The 17832-nt window shown below is 37.8% G+C and overlaps 2 protein-coding genes across 2 annotated transcripts in view; both read right to left on the bottom strand.

The window, feature by feature from the left end:
• The window catches only part of LOC122159474 (macrophage mannose receptor 1-like), a 33006-nt gene extending 21763 nt beyond the window's left edge, over positions 1 to 11243 (bottom strand). The window contains exons 1-11 of the mRNA XM_042817084.1: positions 11177 to 11243; positions 9591 to 9989; positions 8563 to 8736; positions 7406 to 7570; positions 6469 to 6582; positions 4068 to 4214; positions 3173 to 3355; positions 2501 to 2658; positions 2028 to 2138; positions 866 to 981; positions 300 to 448 (exon numbers count right to left, since the gene is read on the bottom strand). Coding sequence (XP_042673018.1) covers positions 300 to 448; positions 866 to 981; positions 2028 to 2138; positions 2501 to 2658; positions 3173 to 3355; positions 4068 to 4214; positions 6469 to 6582; positions 7406 to 7570; positions 8563 to 8736; positions 9591 to 9989; positions 11177 to 11243 — 1783 coding nt within the window. The remainder of the gene's footprint in view (positions 1 to 299; positions 449 to 865; positions 982 to 2027; positions 2139 to 2500; positions 2659 to 3172; positions 3356 to 4067; positions 4215 to 6468; positions 6583 to 7405; positions 7571 to 8562; positions 8737 to 9590; positions 9990 to 11176) is intronic.
• A 1860-nt stretch (positions 11244 to 13103) lies between these two features.
• Positions 13104 to 17832, bottom strand: part of LOC122159475 (macrophage mannose receptor 1-like) — a 57523-nt gene continuing 52794 nt past the window's right edge. The window contains 4 exon segments of the mRNA XM_042817085.1: positions 13104 to 13570; positions 14107 to 14136; positions 15792 to 15965; positions 16573 to 16695. Coding sequence (XP_042673019.1) covers positions 13332 to 13570; positions 14107 to 14136; positions 15792 to 15965; positions 16573 to 16695 — 566 coding nt within the window. The 3' untranslated portion in view covers positions 13104 to 13331.

Raw genomic sequence — 17832 nt, 5'->3', positions numbered from 1 at the left:
ATATCTCTCACTCTGAGATGAAACATGCCTGAGTGACTGTAGATGCTGAGAGAAGGAAGCACAGCCAGGTGCCAGCATACATGGCAAGGCAACAGAAAAACTGGGAAGATCCATTCCAAACTTGCAAATACATACAGCATGACATCTTGGGAACAGGAATGCAAAGGTATAACTGAATGCCTAACCATGATGGCATTTGAAAGCGTAAGAATTGCTGTACATATCTCTTCCTTAGCCTGGGGCTTTTAAGATCCAACTTTTAAACACAAACTACAGAGACTGCACATATGAAGGAGTACCAGGCATTGCTGAGTTCCAATTTGTGTAGAAAACGCCTTCACCAGTCTCCCACTTGAAGATTTCTTGCTCTTCTGTGTTGGAGAGACCAATCCAGAAGCACTTCTCAGAGCTCAGACCAACAAAGCTGGTCAGGTAGGCTTGCTCATACCTGAAATGAGTTAGATGAAGATTAAATCTCCCTTAGCACTTTTTCAGAATCCTAAACTACACAAGACTGGAAAGAATAAAGACTCCTTTAGGTTTAATCTTTCAAGGAAATATTGGATTGAATATCAGAGGTATTAGCTCTGAAAACATTGGAGGCTGAGCTACATTGAAAAGCTGCTCTTTGTGGGACAGAAGCAACTATGGTCTTTTCTTCCAGAGTACTGGAAAGCATGAAAAGATAACATATTTCAACAGAAAAGACATACTGTATTTATTGAGTACTTCTCTCCAAGATGGACATTCTTTTCTTCTGGTTTCACTTTTTTTTTTTTTTTTTTCTCCTCAAAAGGGTTCTCAACTATTTTATAGAATGCCAAGATTATTCCATCACAACTATAGTTTTTAGAATCTTTCATACCTGTCTTCTACAGTTGTTAAATAGCTACCAATCCTTTCACAGGTTTTCACTGCTTCTGAAAATGTTACAGGTGCATGTCCAACTAGATAGCAATAAGAACCATGTCTTGTCCAGCCCTGTGAAGAAGAATGTGTAATAGTACGCTTGCAAAAAACATGTGTTTTAGTGCTTGAATTGTACTGTCTGCTCTAAATCTAAGTATTTTAATATAAAATAATGCAATAATATATCATTTGAAACCCAGTAGGCTCTTAATAATTGGAGCTTAGTGAGCATGCAGAAAGATTTAATGCATATAAATTCCTCTCTTTATCAACTAGTAAATCATTATTTCTAACTCATGGGAAAGTCAGAGGCAGAGAATAAGTATTCAGAAACAGTTGAACAAAATATTCCTTACTGAGAATCAAAGAGAATAGCCTTTTGTAATGAAACACTCAAAATTCCTTATGTTTCTAGGCTAAAAGATCTGCAACTAAACTAATTTACTAATTTCACTCAACAGTTCACCTAAAAAAGTCTGACTGAAGAGGCAGCAGAAAAATTACTGGAAGATAAAATATTCAAAATTACAGCTGAATTATGGTGTGTGAATGAAGGTGTGCTTGCTTCACCCAAGAAAAGTTAAAAATAGTAATAATAATATCTGTGCTCAATGTTTGGCATCTGCCTTGTTCCAGCAATGAACATCAGCTCTTCCCTGTGTAGGGTGATGGGAAATGCTACCAAATATTGAGCAGTAGTAAACTGGAGAAATAAAAGAAAGAGAGGAAAGCAGTATGATGAAAAACATATCCTAAAATTAAAATCAGTTCATAAAAGTTCATTGTGCTGATTTGGCTTCATTAATATGGTCTACATCACGTGGAGAAACGTTTTCCAGTCTCTATTATGTATTTGATAACCACAGATGGTAGAACAAAATAAAAAGTATGCACAGAACCACAAAAATGACTTGACTCCTTCATGGGAAGTTTTTACAGATAACAGGGTTGACTCATTAACACACATGTCAAAATAACTTTGTTAAAAATAAAGCAACATAGTGAAAATTTACAATCTTGATTTACAATCACACTTCAGCAGGAACCTTAGCATCAAATGGAGCATGTGAAGAGAATGGATTTTTGTTAAGCAGATGTTGCTTCTGTTTTCGTCTTACCTTTGTACAAGCAGGATCAGTCTTCATTGCTCCTGAAACTCCCTGTAGTGGCCCTCTTCTGCAGATGTAGCCTAACTTCCTATCACAGGCACTGTCCGCCCAATATCCATCCTATATGCAGTTTGAGAAGAAGTGAAACATGGTCAGGCAGAATCAGTTTTTTTTTTTTTTTTTTTTTTTTTTACAGTATTGCTGCAAAGGGAAAACAAGAATCTGTGTTCTCTGAATGAATTTCAAGTTCTTGCTTAAATTTGAGGTTATGTCAAATGTCACTGTCAGGCTGTTAAGGTTCACGTAGCATCTAATGCCCAACCTCAACCAGATACCAACATTTATCCCCACTCTTCACCCCATTATCGCAAATTTGACTTTAAATTCAATTTAGAACAGACATCCCTGACCATTCCCTGATCTAATGCATTCATAAAGTGATTAGAAATAAAAATTAGGCAGTACAGGTGTGATGATTTTACCTCCCCTGCCATGGCAACACAATCTTCTTGCCCATTGACTGCATGGGTTGGTTCTCCAGGCAACCATTTGGTATATGTCACAGGAGTCTCATCACTCCACTCAAAATACATCTGAGTGCTGAAGTCATTCATTCCAAGCCAGAGCTCATCTATGGCTTCTAAAAACAGAAATCCACCTGCGTGAGCGTGACAGTCTTATAGGAGAGGTTTTATGGAGATGAGCTGAAATATGAGTTCATCTAGATTAAACAACAATGGAATTTATTTTAAGACCTAATGCACATTCTTCGCCCAAGAAGCCAAAATGTGAGATACCAGCAGGAAATGAGATCCCTTGGAGTATAATGGGCTTTTAATGATAAAGCTATCTGTAGCTACACTGTGTCTGAGGCAGACAATCAGTGCAAATACTGCAGGAGCTAGAGATGTTGTTTCCTTCAAGTGTCTTCATGCTGTGAAAAACAAATGCAAATCAAACTGAAAACAACGAAAAATAAAAGTGCTAAAGATTCCTCTTGTTTCTGTGGGTTTGTTGTTGTGGTTTGGGTTTTTTTCTTAGCTCTAAACTGTGAGTTTCTGTGTAAATATTCATATAAAACAGATAAGAAACTTTGTAAAATCTATTATATAGTTTTCCATTTCTCCCAAGCATCATCCCATAGAAATACTCACTGTAACCAAGCTGAGACAGTATGAAGGCATGCTCTTCAGGGTTGTGGATACTGGCCAGATTGCCCTTGCTCTCATTGCAGGACATTAAGGCATCTTTCCATGCCTTGGGCTCTCTATGAATCACGTAACAACGACCTGCATAGGGCAACCATCCTTCTGGGCATTTAACAGGTTCTGCATCCTCTCCAAAGAAAAACACATTTCATATTTTTAAATGATGTAAGATAGCCACAAAGACATTTTAAATCAACTAATTAATTAGGATGAAAACTTGTTGATTATAAATAAACACTCTTTCTATTCATTCTTTTAGTGTATAAAGCATTTTAGACAGCACACTGTGCTTTTAAAGAAAATATCCTCTATTTAAATAAAAGAAGACAGTAAGTGAGACAGTGACAACTGGACTTCATTTGTGTGAAATGTTCACTTGTAGGCAGGGAATCATTTTGAAAAAGCACACGTTTTCACACACATCCTAAGATGCTTTACACATTTCTCAGAAGTATTACTACCGCAGCACAATAATTTTACCTGCACGTAATTTTCTGTAATAAGCCTCATTAAATAAATCACCAGAGGAGAAAAATGTAGGGGGAAAAGCATGGTAGAAAAGTGGTCCGTAAGAAGTCGATGTTCGTCATTTTTATAGGTCATGTGCAATCCCACTAAGAAGATGGCATGAGCCTACTGCTGTAGTATCACAGACTTCAATAATAATGGTCCTCTGGAATAATGAATATTAACATTAATTAAAAAATGTTTATGTGGTTGCTAAGTTCCAGGAACATCTCCAATATTTAAATATATTTGATTTAAGATATAAAACATGTTTAACCCATCTACTCAACAAAATTATACCTTTATCAAATTTGTTTTTGGTTGCTTGACATACCTAATTGAAGACTGGAAGGACCCAGTGTGGAGTTTTCCTTTTTACAGATATAGCCAGCTTTCTGCTCACACGGCCAGTTTTCCCATTTAGCATGTATTCTGGGATTTAGTACTGCACAGAGTTTCTCAGGTTCAGGAGAAGGGTTTCCTTCATAAAATTGAAAACAAATTACTTTTACATATCACAGTTTTTACACCAGCAGCTGAAAGAACAACTTACCTTCAGCTTTTTCATGTGTCAATTACGGGTGCATGATTTCATTACAACTATTTTCCTACCGCAGATAAGGAAATGTCATTTAAAATAACCTATCAAAACATTTCTTTTTATGTTTGTTGCATGATTCGCATTTTTTGCCATATTTTGTTGCAGAACTACAGCCTCAGAAGTAAGGCAGTCCCATGAGTTTTGTGAGAGTGGTCAACTTACATATAAGAGACAGGATATCCCAACTGATGGAAAATTTGCAGCTAGTCCTCCCTCTCCTTTCACCCCAACTGTTCTATCAGCCTGTTCAAAGGTGTCAGTCATATATCTGTTAAGAAATACACTGCTTACAACCAGCTGCAGCACAACTGATGTTCTTGTGCAGTCAGTAAACAGTGGGCAGAAGATTCTTGACACTGAGCGGTGGCCAGCAGAGTGAGAAAGGTGGTAATTTCCCCCTATTCTGTCCCTATAAGGCCCCCATCTGGAGCATTACATCCAGGCCTGGGACCCCTGGTATAAAAAAAGATGTGGAGCTTTTGGCACAGATCCAGAGGGGGCTATGAAGATGATCAGAGGGCTGGAGCCTATGAGAAAAGCTTGAGTGAGCTGGCCTTGGAAAAGGTCTGGGGAAACCTCATTGCAACCTCCCAGTATTTGAAAGGAGCTTGCAAGCAGGAAGGAGACTCTTCACATGGTTTGATACCAACAGCACAAGGGAGAGTGGCTTTAAACTAAAAGATGTGAGATTTAGCTTAGATATTAGGAAGATATTTTTTACGTAGAGCGTGATAAGACTCTGGCTCATCCAGAAAGCTGTGATCACCCCATCCCATCCCCAGAGGTGCTCAATGCTGGGATGGTCAGGCCCCAGGCAGCCTGATCTGATAGTGTCAGCCCTGCCCACAGCAGGAGGTTGGGACTGGGAAAGCTCAGAAGTCCGTCCGTCCGCCCCCCCCCCCCCCCCCCATGCAAGCCATTCTGCAAGTCTGTGACTGAAGTGATATCTGACCTGCTGCAGTAGTGATGCTGTACACAGATCATAGTTTCACAACCTATGAAACACTGGGAGCTCTGATACTCTGTTTTGTACCCAGTTTGAAGTAAAGACACAGTTACATTAACAGGACTACATGGTAACAAGCTTAAAGACCTCAGATACATTCATGAAATCAGAGAGCAAATTCTGAGCTAATTTTTTGGAGCAGAAACACAGTATGCCAGTATCTTTTAAGAAAAGATATCCGGTAATGAATGTTGTAGATGTATAGAGAGAATATAAGAACTCCAGAAGCGTGGGATGCTTGGCTCGAGAGCCAACTGTTCCTCTTCTCTGCAAGGCTTGAAGCATTGCACTAGCTGAGCAGAAGGCCCTCTACTAGACTTAATGCTGGGCTTTCCTCACATCTGCCGTGCCAGACAAAACTAGAAGATACAAGGAACCTTTGAAAGGCTAGAATTAGAATATATGCACATTTATTCAGCATTTGCTTCAAATGTTACCATGACAATCATTAGGAGATCTTCCAAGATGAACTGCCAATGCTGTGAACTCTATTTACAGTCTCTCTCAAATTTTAAAGTGGAGAGAAGAAAGCAGAACAAGTGTAGAAGTTGAGGACTGACCTCACTGACAGCTGAGTCCTTGCAGGCTAAGTGCCTGATACAGGAACTAAGTGCCCTACAAGAGCTGGAAATGCAGATTTCAGCTGACTTGAAGGCAGTCCTGGTATGCTACTGTGAGGACAGGAAATAGAAGATATAACTGCTTTAAAGTTATCTTGGATTGCACAACACAGACAATGGTCACAATCCAGCAATAAAATAGGAATTGCCTACCCTTTTCCAAGGATCAGGACTCACCAAACACTGCAGAAAAAGCAATCTCAGAATAGAGATGCATCTCTTGTGGCTGCCAGCCCTTAAATGAAGTCAGGGAGGGGAGGACCTAGGGTGAATTGCTTCCACCTATGTTCCCAGGGCTGGCAACGTCCCTTCACCAGGTGCTCTATCACTGGTTCAGGCAGTGACCTAATGGTTCCCCTACAGCTTCCACACAGCTAGTGCTTTCCTAGACTTTCACTACATGTGAAAGGACTGTAATTAATATACATTCAACATTCTTTCAGGAAAGATTAATTCTAAAAACTAATTGGAAAAAAACCAACAGAACAACCAAACAAGTGATTACTACCTGGTGCCCAGTTAATGTATCTGAAAGGACTACCACCACTCCATTGCCACCCACTGTGGAGATTCAGACTGTTCAATCCAATCCAGAGTGGTGATCTGTTGCTATCAATCAGATCTAGGGAACAAAAAGAACTGGAATTCTAATGACATTCATTATTAAATGTTCTGCAGTGTCAAATTGTGCAGGAGGACAATAAATACATGCTTAGAAGTTTCAAAGTTCAGTGCAGAATTTGTGCTTAAAAGTAATACATTCAGAGACTCCATTCTGCAGTTGACACGCAAAAGGCTAGGTTGCATATTACTTTATCTGAATTTAATGCTATTCCACTGTTATGCATAAACAGTAATCTTTAAAAACTAGAAGATTTAACTGCAGTTGTTCATATTTACTTCACAAGTTCATTTAAGTTCAGTGCAATTAATACAGAGCAATTAATACAGAGCCTTCTTCCTCCACAGTCTGTGCATGAAGAAACAGTCTTTAGTTTTTCATTAATGTTTTGTATAAAATTCGTGTGTAATTTTAAAAAAATCTATTCCATTAGGTCTTCATGAAGAATACTGATTTCTTAACACAAAAACCATATACTTATTGCTCACTATAATAACTATCCTTTTGTAAGGCCCTTCTCTCAAACTGCTACATTAAAAAGTTTTCTGAGCTTGATCCAAGTCTTACTTAACTAAATGAAAATTCTTAACTTGTTATAAAAAAGTGGAAATAATTTAAAACAAGAATTCCACACCTTTTGTAAGTCTCACTTTTTAAAAACATAATTTACAGTAATTTTGATACTTCTCTGCCAGTAGAGATACTAATGTTACATTATCTACTCATTGTAATGTGCCCAAAGCACCAAAATATTTGCAATTAATCAAGAAGTCTTAAAACTCTTTCTACTATTTGATGCTCTTTTTACTGTTCTTTTATTCACCTCTCAGATACGTCTGTTCATGCATCTCTGTGACACTTAATAACTCTGCGTTCTGCTGCTTGCAGCTCTGCCTTGCTTGGTGCCACTTGAGAGCTGACTGGAAGTTTATCTGGTAGAAGGTTCCTGTCAGGGGATCTGTACTCCAAAATTTGTCATTGTCACTGCCTATGTGAGAAAAAGACGACTTAATACTGCAGCTTGTTAAAAACATCTTACAAAATGTTATAATAACATTTAACTACAAGATTTCTCATGAAATTTGAACATTTTGGGTAAATAAACCTCAATTAAAAAAAAAAAAAAAAAAAAAAAAAACACAACAAAACTGGCTTGGTCATTATCTGCTCTTAAAAACTTTTCAGCAGCTCATAAGCTATATCTGAACGAATTATTGGTTAAAATGTGACTGAAATGAAAGTATTTCCAACTACGGAAACTGCATGCAAAATTGCAACAGGAAATTATTTTCAGTACTGTCAGGGAAAAACACGGTGGTGGTTGGCAGTTGATAATGAATAGAATTGGATTTTTCCCATCTACCAAATGGCAAACGTGGGTCTATGGTAGAGCACTGCAAAATGAGGCAGCACTTTCAGTAACTACATATTTTAATGCCCTTCATTCTGCTCTCAGATGCACGTACATTTACTTACGGCTTCCAGTAGATCACGAGGTAGAACCCGGAGATGTCGCCAGTTAGGAAGCATGACAGGAGAAAGCTGTCAATGGCCATTCTAGGAAGATCTGTGAGACAGTTCTTCCTTTTTGCTTTTTAGAAAAAAACCTGCCTCTTCCCGTGAACTGTTTATCAATTTTGTGACGCAGAACAGGAATGATGATATCACAAGTAGCAATGACACTAGGATAATTACACTCTGAACAGCTTCTCAATTTTCAAATGCTTTAGCTAAATACAGCCACATCTAAAGCCTACTGGCCTTCTCCCAGCTGTTAGCTACTTAGTGACATACCCCAGCAATTCCAGCGTGACTTTTTTTTTCCCCTGTAAGGAAGATTATGATATGGCATAGACATTTCTTAGTAAAATAATGCAACTACCATAGTTTTCCCTTCCATGTTAGTAACATTACCCCCATATTGTTATATTTACCTAATGGTGTTGCATTACAGCACCTACATCAGCATTTAGGACTTACTGCCAATGGGACAGAACCCATACAAGTGATCGATGTCAAAGTTGGGGGTCGTTGCACACCACAGCAAGCCGTCCAACCGGCCAGCATCTGTGCACCCTGCGTACCACTTCCCATTCAGCTGAAAAGGAAAGGTGCACGGAGCTCCATGGGAGTTTCCTAGCAGTGTAAATAGATCTACAGGGATAAAACAAATGATAGTATGAGTGAGAGAATCTCTACCCATCACTACTCCCTAAAAATTTTGCAGAGGAAGTATTCCACATGTTATGTTAGTGTAACTGGACACCTACTGCTATCAGCAGTCTTTCACAAAACCTCTGCATAGATCTTGCAATTTACCATCATCTCGTGAAATCACCAGCTGTAACAACTGGAAATGAGACAATTTTGTACTATAAAAATTTTGTACTATAAAATTTTGTCACATAAAATGCTATTTTTAGAAAATTATTTCTTTCTTCAAGTATGTTAATTTCCTGCCATCCCATATAAATTAGTCATGTATTTAAAAAAACGAAACAAAACAAAAAAAAAAACCAATCATCTGAAACCTTGTGGAAGAACAGAATGGTAGTGTGTATGGGATTATTTATTTGCACTTACTATTGGAGAATTAATCTTAAAAAGTTTTTTGTCTTTTATCCAACATTGTTAATAATATTTTACTAGTATTGGAAAAAACAACAACAACAACACCTAAACTAGTATTTTAGTACCAGCCAATTAAATAAACTGAAATGCTTAGTTTAGAGCTAATAACAAAACATATGCTAGATACTAGATTGATTTGTTTTGAAAGTAAATAAAAAACTGCAATTTTTTGCACATATACTGTCTTCCGTCTGAAGCCAAGTATCGTTATATCTCAGGATGGAGGAATGTGACTTGTGTGAACTGATTGTCTTCCAGCCCACCATTGCTTCAAGGGGAGCAGCTGCTGTTAGATTACCAGGAGCAGAAATAAAAGGGCACTACCTGCTATGGCAAATGAGCACAAGTCACTGTTAGGATTAATCTTCAAAATTTACCTTCATGGCCTTGAGAACACAAGTCATCCATGGTTCCATAGATCTTCCATTTGTTCATTGTATCTGATCCTGAGTCCAGTACAATATTATCTTTCTTTCTTTTACCAACACTGAGAAATAAGTTCTCTCCATGGATTACCAAGGTTGAGTTTCTGCAGCCCCATTTTTGGAATTCACTTTCTTCGTTGCAGGGATACAAAGAAATTTTAGCCTGATCTTGCTTGTAGCGCACTCCCAAACATTGTGCAAATGCCACACTCATCACCTGGTGGTCGGACACCCACCTGAATTTCTGTAATTCACTGGTTTTTTTGCAAGCAGCTATTGTGACTGCATGAGAACTCTGAGCAATTAGGCACAGTTTACTATCCTCATTATACATTAAAAATATTTCATTGTCTGTAAAAGAAAATAATAAGAATTAATGTGTACAGAAATAGCAAGGGGAGATTATGAGGAAAGGGGCATGTTCTGCTGCTGTTTCTACACTGGTCGCCTGACTCATGTCATATGACTTGGAGTTCTGAATCACTTTCACAAAAGTCACACAGCGTTCTCAAGAGGTTTTCTTCCAAGAGAGAAAAATGCATGCAACTCATGTAAATACAGTACATGGGAACAAGAGAAATTAAATTATATCATGACATTGTTTCCAAAATGTCATCAGTATAATGGAATTTTCATAAGTATAATAGATTTTATTTTTCCATATGCATCCTGAAATATATATGAAATATATATGCCTGTTGTGATTTCCAAAAGAAACCTCATGGAAGATTCAGAAGTTTGCCATCATTCTGTGCACAACTGCTTTTCATGATTTCATATAACTCTCACTAGTTTTGGTTCACAAGGGAGATAAGTTTCATCTACAGGGACAGCCCTAGGACTTATGGGACAGGAGGGCAAAGGTTTGCCCTTCAGTACTTCACATCTTTAATTCCTGAAGAGAGATGTAACATCCCTCTGCTATTTGTCCAAGACAGTAACTGCATAGGGAACAAAAGCAAATTCCTAAGATGGGAAAAGATATTAGAATACTGTTGGTATTGAGTAGAGAATAGAACAGAAAGTGTCTTAAGAACTTCTGATTCATGAACTTTTGATGATTTTTTTATTATTATTATATTTGCATTTAATGCTCTAGCTCTCCTAAGGTCCAGTGTAACTTATAACAGTTTAGTAGTTTATTGAAGTTTCACTTATTCAAATCTAAATTAAGAACTAAGACATAGTTCTTACCTTATCCATTTAAGCAGAAAGCTGTAAGTTGGATTAAATCTTTTAATTATTACATCTAACTACTACAGAGCATAGCATAGTGTACTTAATTTCAGCTATTGCCCCCATTGTCCTGACTCCTAACTTCCAACTTTGCCCTATTCTGATCTTCTTTACATCTTAAAAATGAACCAATGTCTTTAACTGCATATTTCTTAAACTTTTGAGAACCACTCCAGTTAGGATGAATGTGACATGCAGAATAGCTGTATAAGAAAATCTTTAAGAACTTGAGAAAAGAGCAAGAGAACAAAAACTCTCACTTTCACATCTATTTTTGCAGGAGATAGAAGACAAGTACTCACCAAGTGCCAGAAAAGCAGTAGTAACAAAAGAGAAGAAAATTAAGATTGCAGAAGTCAAGTATTTCATTACTTTCTTCTTAATCACAAAGAGATAAGCTTAATTGCTGCAGTAGAAATCTTAAAGGAATAATTGGTGCTGGGTCCTCCTCAGCTTTGGAGAATTTTGTTTGACAGAGAAAACTTGACGCTAAATAAGGAAACATCCTGTCACATGTGATATTTTTGAAATATATAAATAATCACAGAATTCAGATTTGCATCTGAAACTTCATTTTCAGTGACAAACAGGTAAAAATACAGAGCCATAATTTCACGCAAATTTGACTCAGGAGAACCAATAGAAATTAGACAAATCTTTACAAATCTTTCTGTTAACTAGAGATTTTAACAACAAAATAGTTTGAAAATGTACAGAACACAAATGTACAGTTAGAAGAGTAGCATGGTTAGAATAGTATATCATAGGTTTATCATGCTGGAAAGACACATCAAAAACGAAACGCTCACCCACATCTGAGGCCAGCAGTAGAAAACTCCAAAAGGAGTCTCTCCAGAAAGAGATCCTTCCCCAGTGGCAGTCAGCCCTTAAATGGGATCTAAGAGAGGTGCAGCCAGGCTCCACCCTTTCCAGTCATGCAGCTGAATTGCCTTCACCTGTGCTCCCATGACTTACTCAGTGCTTGCCTCAGGGGATCAATCAGTGGTTCAGGCCACGACTCAACAGTTCCCATACAGGAAGCAATCTTTCAAAAGTATTTAATACATAAAGTATGAATGCATTTTAACTCTAAATAATTTGTTTCTTGCACCAAGTGTGAGACAAAGAGAAATAATCTCAAAGAAATGAGCTGTAACCCTTTATTAAGAGGAAATGAAATTTAGCCATGGTGTAAGGAAAAATAAAATCCTTTGTTTTGAAGGAAAAATATTCAGCAGAAATTGCCTTCAGAATTTCTCATACTTTTTGCAGCTTTGTTATTAAGACAAATTCACAATATATTCCGCAAAGCTAAAGTGTCACTTAATGTATGAGAAGAAAACCAGTTACAGAGATATAGTCTACCAATATCAGCTATAAAAATATGACAATTATAATGACATTATTTGTTATATCTATGGGGGTTTTATTCATTTGCTTACTCTTATTGTTTGCTTATGGTATATCAGTGGCCATCAAGCAGCACTTGACTGAAATCAGTGTCAGTACTTAAAAAAAGATAAACATGGGTACATCGTAATTTATACAAAGAAAAAAAATGTGCAAGATGAAGGGGACTCAGTAAAAATATCTCAAACACAGAACACCCTTCATTCCCTGACCTCTGCAATATTTTTTGTTTGACAGCAATATCTGCCAGCGATGAGTCTAATGTCATGGGTATGCATGGACATTCCTTCCCACTGACTTCTCTTGTACAGTTCTTACGAACTTTTCAAGGGTCTGTTTTCCCCTGAAATCCTTGAAATCTTTTTTGTTTCATTTTGCAGTTAGCCACACACATAGAATTTAGAGAAAACAAACAGCACAGTAATGCTGTAAGGCAGCATGTTTATGCTCTATGCTCTGCTCCTTGCTGGACTGTTTTCTCAGGAGAGGCATGGACACAGTGTCCTGTCTTCAGCTCACTCAGGGAGCTGGAGGATAATAAGAGAAGACATCCAAAAATGAGCTGCCAAAGTGAAGTAAAAACAGGAATATATTCTACCAGCTTTATTTGTCACTTATGTTATTTTACGGCTTACTTATATTTCTTCTTAGTTATATGACTTGCTTTCATGTTTCTTCCTGTTAGCCTCTCAAGGTTAATGACACACTGAATCACCAATCATATAACATCTCCATGTGCTAATTCGACAACACTTAAGTACCATTACATAAGATATAGATCTTTTATTTACAGATAGACAGATCCTTTACAGTCTCATAGTTAATGCAAAATATTCAAAGTTGCAGGGTATGTCTAATCTAAGTTGAAGCCATGAATGAAGGACAGATATCTCACTCACAGATGCTCTATAGTGCCTAACCCATACCAAAGGAATAATTGCCGCTTTAGTTCAAGTTGCATGTTGGTACATGTAACTTTTACTAAGATTTATTTGTTCTAGCTAGATTACTTTTAAAGCTTGGATTTATAGAGTAGCTGTTATCACATTACACAGCACTGCGTTCACTTCCTCCTTCGCTGCTGGCAGAATCATTTTCGTTGTTCTCTCTGGCCAGGGCACTGCTGTACTCCACCAGCATGCTGTGCTGCCCCACTGCTCGTTCAGCCTCACTCTGGATTTTGATCTTGAAGAAGAAATAAACCATGATGCCCATGCCTACTAAAATTACGAGAACCAGAATAAGGAGTATCCAAACAGTGCTCTGATCCTTGTCCTTTTGGCCACCTGTAAATAAATGTAAAGCAAGTAGAAGTAGGTCTACTTACATGCATAAATAAATATGTAAACTTCTAAAAAAATACAGGTCTAATTTTTCCCGTGGTGTTAACTGTGGTGTTAATTAGGAACCCAAGCTTATGAAGAAAGTAGAAGTTAATTTCAACATCCGTGGCCTACTTCCACTGTTCTCTTAGGTAAAGAAGCTTTGGTCATTACAATGTAAATACTATTGTATGCTTTTTCATGATAACAATTACATTAGAAAATCCAGTGTAGTGTTACTGCGTCAGTTACTTTAGCATACAAAAGAAGGACAAAACAGAGGAAGATCATTTTACATAAGCATTTATTTTTCCTGAGATACTGTATGTCTCCCAGGTACTGCTAAGTGTTGCTAGTAGTGAATTCAATGGCAACAGTAAATTAAGCCCACATAAATAAAGATACAGAAGTCAAGTAAATTATACGTGCCCATTCATTAAAAAGCAAGTATTTATTTTTACATCTCCTTGAAACTATTGGGAAGGAAAAATACGGCCTACCTTTCACATTTGCAACTGCTTCAGGAGCAGCTGTCAAAGAGAAAGACAGATGTTTAGTCAAAAGCACATTTCTATCCAGACAATTCCAAGCTCAGCAGTTCACTACTTCTCCACGTTTGCTAAATGAAGATGAAAGCGCATGAATGATTTTAACCTGATATACACTGTAATGAAACTACAATGTTTTGCATTATAAGCCTTCCTGCCTCTTTTTCAATATCCGCAGGTACCTTCTGACTGTCAGGCAGGCTCTCCTTTGGTCGATCCATCTTGTCCTCTTTACTAGGTCTGCATGCCAGCAGGCCAAAAAACAGCTTGATCATTGATATTCGAAAACTCTCCCAGACAGCAAGCAGTTCCTATGAGACCCTGCACATTCTGATGTACCACAACTCATTTGCATCTGCAGCCACATTTATCAGCTCAGGCTTTCCTGTGCAGTTGTTCCCAGCTGTGCTAAGAGGGCACCATGGGAAAGAGATGCCAGTGGTAGCGGGGTGGTGTCAGTGCAAAAGGCATGAGGAGCTGAGCACTGTGCACGTTGAGCTCCAGGCTGTTGGCAGGCAGGAGAAAAGCAATTGTTAAATCATCTCTTGGAAGGATGCTGAGCTCTCTGTAGTGGAATATTTGCCTTGTTCTGATAAACCACTCTGCTGGAGAGCCTGGCAGCAGGGATATGTGCTGGCATTGTTTTGGTATTGCACTTAAGGGCCATTCACTAACAAACCCAGACAACAGAATAAGTGTAGGTGCTGAGTGTGTGTTTTCTGCCACGGCTGGTAACTAGGAATTAACTTTCTGAAGTGACTTTTCCTCTAGTTGCTCAAAGAATACAAGGAGTTGCCTCAAAAGAGGAATTTTCCTTTTCTGAAAATGCTCTGCCATCACTACCAGTGTGTACAGCTGCCTTCCTCACCAGATGCAGCTCTGCTCTGCTAGGAGAAAGGGCAGAACCTCGGAAACACCCCAAACCCTCGGTTTGCAAAACAGAGCAGGAAATAATACTGTTGTTTTTTCTTCTTCTTTTTCTTTTTTTTTTTTTTATCCTGTGGAATTAGCAGTTAAAGTCAAAAATACCACATGGCTCTTGGCTCACTGTATTCTGATATTTCTGCTTCCTGACCAAAACAGATGGTGCTCAATTACATAGAAACACAACATTAAAAAGTAAATGCTAACCAAAACACTTCTACTATTTTTAAAGGTCACTATACATCTTCTGGATTTTGCTTCCGTTCTGTTATTATTGAAATGGAATTGCTTCATCTATCTGTTGCTGGAACAGCGTGTAACAGTACAGAAAGAGGAAGAAAAGCAAATTATTGATACAAGTCTTGTTCTGTAGCAAAGGTTTGATGTTAGAAGGAAGAAATGTGTGTTTATCAGAGGGGAGCAAAGCCACAAAGAGTTTAACAATTTTACAGGAAACACTGAACCTCTTTAGTTGGGAACTGAAAACTCATTACAGAATGTGAGAAAATCTGAAGTTACAATGCAATAAAACATGATGAGGTGTCTATTTGTTTGTAACACTTTTTTTCTGAATGTTGAAATAAGCAATAGAGAAAAGTCCATAAACCATTTTATGGGATTTTTCGTGTGCTTTTTATAATAAAGATATTGCGCGTTGCTACTGCTAACAGAATGCCATAACATCAAAAGCATATATTGAATCAGTTACTTACTCTTTGGTGTCTTACAGATAAAACCCTTTCTGGAGGAGCAAGGGATGCTATTCCTGGACCCAGAGGAGGCAGAGAGCTGCACACAGTACTCGTTCTCACGCTGCTCTTCCAAGGGCTCTGCTTCACCCCAGTTGACAAAGTCCAATGCACTGTTGTCTTGCCAGAGCAGCTGCCCTGGTGTTGCAGATATTTTAGCAGTACCAGGCATTACATATCAAAGATCTTCACTTATGTTTATTTTTTCTCTATTAATTAATTTACTCAGCCTAATAAAGTGATACCACTTCCACCATTTTGTGGCTATTTTATAATGTATTTTTTCTTATTCTCCTTAAAAACAGCATAATTGCTTTTCAGTATAATTATTTAATTTTCTCTACTCGTGAAGCCTGACAGAACTCCAGCCAGACACCAGCAGTGCAGGCACTGCCCAGTCAAGAGCAGGCTGGAGTGTGGAGGACATTCCCAACCAGACACAAAGAAAGCCGGTGAGAATATTCCTTCCAATAGACCTGGCAGCGCTGTGCTGGCAGGAAGGCATATACCCTTTGTCCAGGCAATAGCCAAGATCCTTCACTGGAGCCAAGCAAACTTTTTTTTTTTTCCTACAGACTGTCACAGATATTGTTTAAAATAACAAACTACCAGTAATTTTTAAATATATTTTTTGTCTTTACCTAGAATTAGTTCACTGAAAGCAAAAATATATCCAAATCATACTTCCATTTACTGTACTTAATGAATACTATTTATGACCATATGTAGAAATTAGAATAGTTACCACTTATATTTCTGTATAATCCTATCCAAAAGCCACTTGTCTTGCTTGTGTATAAGTCTGCATGTTCTGACAGGAAGTTGGATTCAGCCAAGTCTTCTACAGAAGTCAGCATTCCACCTATCACTTATAAGAAAGAAAGGAGAAGACAGTTGGAGGTATTCCCTAAGATAGAAGTCAGCGAAAATTGGAGGCTCAGATATAGGCCAACTTGAATAGTAAATCCCCTCCCTGAAGGCAGGGAGTAAGGAAGGGTTAATGTAGAGACTAGAAAGTAGTACAGGTGAACAGCACAGGCTAGCAGAAATATTGTTTGAAATGAAAGATATGAAAAGCATGATGGGTGAGGACAAAAGGATGATGAATTCGAAACATCAGGCAAAAAAACAACATAATATTTTTCAAGTGTTTGGATAATATTTTTCATAGATATTATGAGTGATTATTTATTCTTAATGGATTTGACAGGCTGATACATAGCAGATAAAAATACTCAGCAAACAAATTTGCAATTCAAACTGCAAGATTAATTTTTTGGCAGAGGAGGCAAACTGTAAGTGGAGGAGGAGAAAACTAAGAGGATCTAATAGGATGTGAAACCAAAGGACCTGTTATTTTGGGCAGAACAGTGCTTCCCTCTCTCCTTCACAGCTGCCTGAAGTAAGGATGAGGTACCTGGGTATAAAGCAGTTCAGCACTGCAGGCGGCACATGGCCAAGCAGCAGTTCATGGTCTTGGCCAGGGCCAAACTCCCCCCCAAAAGGATGGAGGGAGACATTTGCCCTAACCTGGCTCTACAAACTGCCAGGAAACCCATCTGTGAAGTGAGGGCTCTCAAGCAGTTCTTGCAATCCCCTTCAGATTACACATCTTAGAAATAAGTAATTGCTATTATAGTATTTGCTTCTACTCTTGTGTAGGGAGAGATACAGAAAAAGTAGAGATAGGGATAGAGATAAGTTAATCCATTTCTACACCTCACTAAAAATAGAAGTTCTGTGAATGGACTAAAAAAGCCAGAGTCAGGAATAAGCACAGCTGGTAAGAAAAATAAATAACCAATAAACCAAAGGCAACTAATCACCTTAATTTCAACATAAGTGATAAGTGAACGGCATCAATGATGAACCATGACATTAATGTCTTTTTTTTTTTTTAATATACACAGATTTTGCAACATTGTCAAGATTTTTCAAAAGTGAATTTTTTTTTTTTTTTTTTTTATCTTCATTTTTTTTTTTAATGTCAATATTGAGATCCCAA

This window comes from Centrocercus urophasianus, unplaced genomic scaffold (assembly GCF_019232065.1).
Source record: "Centrocercus urophasianus isolate 14NV4802_14NV808 unplaced genomic scaffold, USGS_Curo_1.0 seq_16, whole genome shotgun sequence".
Classification (NCBI taxonomy): Eukaryota; Metazoa; Chordata; class Aves; order Galliformes; family Phasianidae; genus Centrocercus; species Centrocercus urophasianus.
This window is presented reverse-complemented; position numbering and strand designations above follow the sequence as displayed.